This window comes from Coffea arabica, chromosome 7c (genome assembly GCF_036785885.1).
Source record: "Coffea arabica cultivar ET-39 chromosome 7c, Coffea Arabica ET-39 HiFi, whole genome shotgun sequence".
Classification (NCBI taxonomy): Eukaryota; Viridiplantae; Streptophyta; class Magnoliopsida; order Gentianales; family Rubiaceae; genus Coffea; species Coffea arabica.
In genome coordinates this window covers 20,888,077-20,891,228 of record NC_092322.1, presented here as the reverse complement: position 1 = coordinate 20,891,228, position 3,152 = coordinate 20,888,077, and the positions used below count along the sequence as shown (strand labels likewise).

The 3,152-nt window shown below is 37.4% G+C and overlaps 1 protein-coding gene across 1 annotated transcript; it reads right to left on the bottom strand.

Moving 5' to 3' along the window:
- Nucleotides 1-338: 338 nt before the first annotated feature.
- LOC140010595 (protein FAR-RED IMPAIRED RESPONSE 1-like) lies at nucleotides 339-827 on the bottom strand. The gene has a single exon (XM_072057894.1). The coding sequence runs from the start codon at nucleotides 825-827 to the stop codon at nucleotides 339-341; it is 489 nt and encodes a 162-aa protein (XP_071913995.1).
- Between the last annotated feature and the right edge of the window lie 2,325 nt (nucleotides 828-3,152).

Below are 3,152 nucleotides of genomic sequence, written 5' to 3'. Positions count from 1 at the left end.
CTCTTCCCACCGGTACGCTTTTTAATGCCTCTTGCGACTACTGCCTCTCCCATTTCATTTACAAATTCAATTTGATCACGTTCCTCCATATTCAGATTTTTATGATTCTGCAAAGTTTGCTCTTCGTTTTCTGAGAGGAGGAGCTCAACTCTTTTTGTCAAATCGGATATGACGGTGATTACTACTTTGCTAGCGTCCTCCGACATTGCTGCTCTTGTAGCGACCTTAATCATGGCTGGAGCGAGCTCCCGATAACGAGTTGAAATGATTACTTTTAGATCAACCACAATTTCTCATCCTCGTTTATCAAAATAGTCTCCAGCCCGATCTCTTTTCATCTATTGCCTCTTAACATATTCAGGAGAAATTGTCTTTATACCTTTGGTATCAAACACCTTCAACACGTATCTACACAAAATTCTTTTATTCTCGTATTTTTTGCAACTACAGCATACACTTAGATCATTCCGATTGAATATCACCGTTCTTTCAGGTCCTCTATCATACCTCATGACCGCAAACTCCACAAACATCTCTGCATCTTGTTGTCTCAATATAGCCATAGCTGTTGACTCACCATATTCATTTTGGAATGCAATAAATATGGTAGGTGAATGTGTCTCTGATGCATGCACAAGCATAGGTATTTGTCTCAACTCTACCATGAGGAACTTTTGCCTCATTTCATATTCTGCGGTGAGTTCATTATGTCTCTTTTCATCAACTACATGATTGATATGTCTAAAGAACTGGACAAGGTCGTGGTCCAGTTTTAGATGATTTTTAATTGCTGTATTTAGGCTTTCGCTAAGTTGGGTGCTTTGCATTCCCGCGGTCTATCTTTCTTTCATCATGCACCTTACCCATTTATCACGAATTCGATACAACCCGAAAAGTAATTCATTATTTTCAACATTTTGTTTCTTCACCATCACCTCCCACACCTTGTTGAATTGTTTCACTTTTTCGATCTCATACATGCAGGCACCAAACGTATGGAAGGTCACTATTTTTGTTATAGTGATTGTTGAGATGTTTTATAAAATTACATCTTATGTGAAACGTACATAGATCGTGAAATGTTTGGGGCATGACAAGTGAAAGAGCGGCTGCCATGGCGTGATCTTGGTCGGTTAGTATGGTACTTGGACGCTTTCCGCACATTGCTTCTAGAAATGTACCAAATACCCATTTAAAAAAATCTATCGTCTCATCATACATAAGGACAGCACCGAATATCACAATTTACCTATGTTAGTTAAACCCACAAATACCCCAAGTGGCCGGTATTCTTTATTTGCTTTGTAGGTTGCGTCGAATATGATTACGTCTCCAAAAAAATTGTAGTTAATTGACATTCCTACATCAGCCCAAAAGATATTCATTATCTGTTCTTCACAGTCCAGCTATACGGCATGAAAAAAGGATGGATTCTCGAGTGTTTGCTCTTGAAAATAATTCAGCATGCTACTTGCTTCTCCATATTTCAGGCTCATTCCTCATCTCGTACGAAAATATTGTTTAAGGTCATCTCGAGTATATCCCACATTACCCATCCCACCTGCTTCCTTTCCCATAAGCTCATAGTTCTGTTTCAATGAAAGCCCAGCATCCTCACTTATTTCAGTTTGGAATCCTTGAACTTTACTCACTTTTCTTTGTGATGGCATCATGTGTGAACCTTGACCAATGTGTAACTCATGATTATGCTCTAAGACAAGGTCAAGCACACGATACTTCATTATCCCTCTATGCAACACAATAATTATTTTAGCTCTACACCCTGTTTTCGTCGGCGCCCGTGTTCTCTTTGGCATCACATCACTTTCATACTTGCACTTCACACTTTCCTTGCAACAACTATATCTCCTAGACGTGGTCACACCGTCTTTGTCTTTATTTAGATAGTCTTTGCGCACGCTGAAACCCATTTTAAAGACATATTTGTTGTAAAATTTGTATGCATCCTCTTCACTGTTGAACTCTATTCCTAATTTAGAGGTCCCATCTCCTGTCAATTTACTGCAATCCATTATTTCTGCTCCTATCAATTATGCATAAAACACAATGAATTCGCAATAGTTCATGAATAGTATGTACATAAGCGATAACATAAATGTATATTACCGTTTACAATATGTGTTATGTTACAGGCATTACTCATATACCAAATCCTATTATTATGCCTATCAATATGATTAATGATTCATATCACTTTACTTTTCCTTTACGACAACGGCATTATCTATGTACAAATACAACTCATTGTACACTAATTTATACGGACTGTAATGTGTTGGTCACACGATGTAAGTATATTTTAATGATATGTACATTCACTCTGGTGATTATATTTAGGTTCTAGGTACTTTGTTTCATTGGACCTTATGTCATTCGTTAGTATCCACCACCTGAGTCAACTCCGCATTTTCTACTATTTCTACATTGTGAGGGCCAAACCAGCATTTTCTACTTATTGTAATATAATTCTTATATCATGTAATTTACTTACAACACCAGGTATACACATATTTATTATTCACATATATGTCTTTTCCCTTGTTTCACCTCATTTAACTCTACAACTCCATTTTATATACACTGCATGGCCAAGAGAGGGGCAAACTAAGATTGCATGATGAACATGGACCAACTATTGGATACACAATGATTCATATCAATTGTAATGCGGTGGCTATAACCTGTAACTTATTTACAATAGGATGTACATTTATTCACTTGTTAAATGTGACTTTGTTTCTCTCCTTTTTCCCTTATTCCGCTCAACGCTTTGCTTGAGTACATATCCCTGGGTCTTTGAATAACTACTATCCTATTATAGTCCATCACTGAAAAGCTGAACGCTGACACACATATACACATACGGTACAACTTCACTATTCTTCTATCATCTTCATATTATGTTTTTAGTCACTCTAATTTCATCTTTCATTTTACAAATGTGCAGTGGGTGACAAATGATTGGCTACAGTTGCTGACATGGTTTAGTCATATTACCTTGGTCTGCTAATACGCTTTATGTTTCACCGAACTTGGATGAATTTCCTCTGTTCACTTCTACTCGGATCAAATACCGTCTGCCCTTCCCTTTCACAGCGTATTCCCCCTCCTTCTTCTCTGCTCGTTTTCTT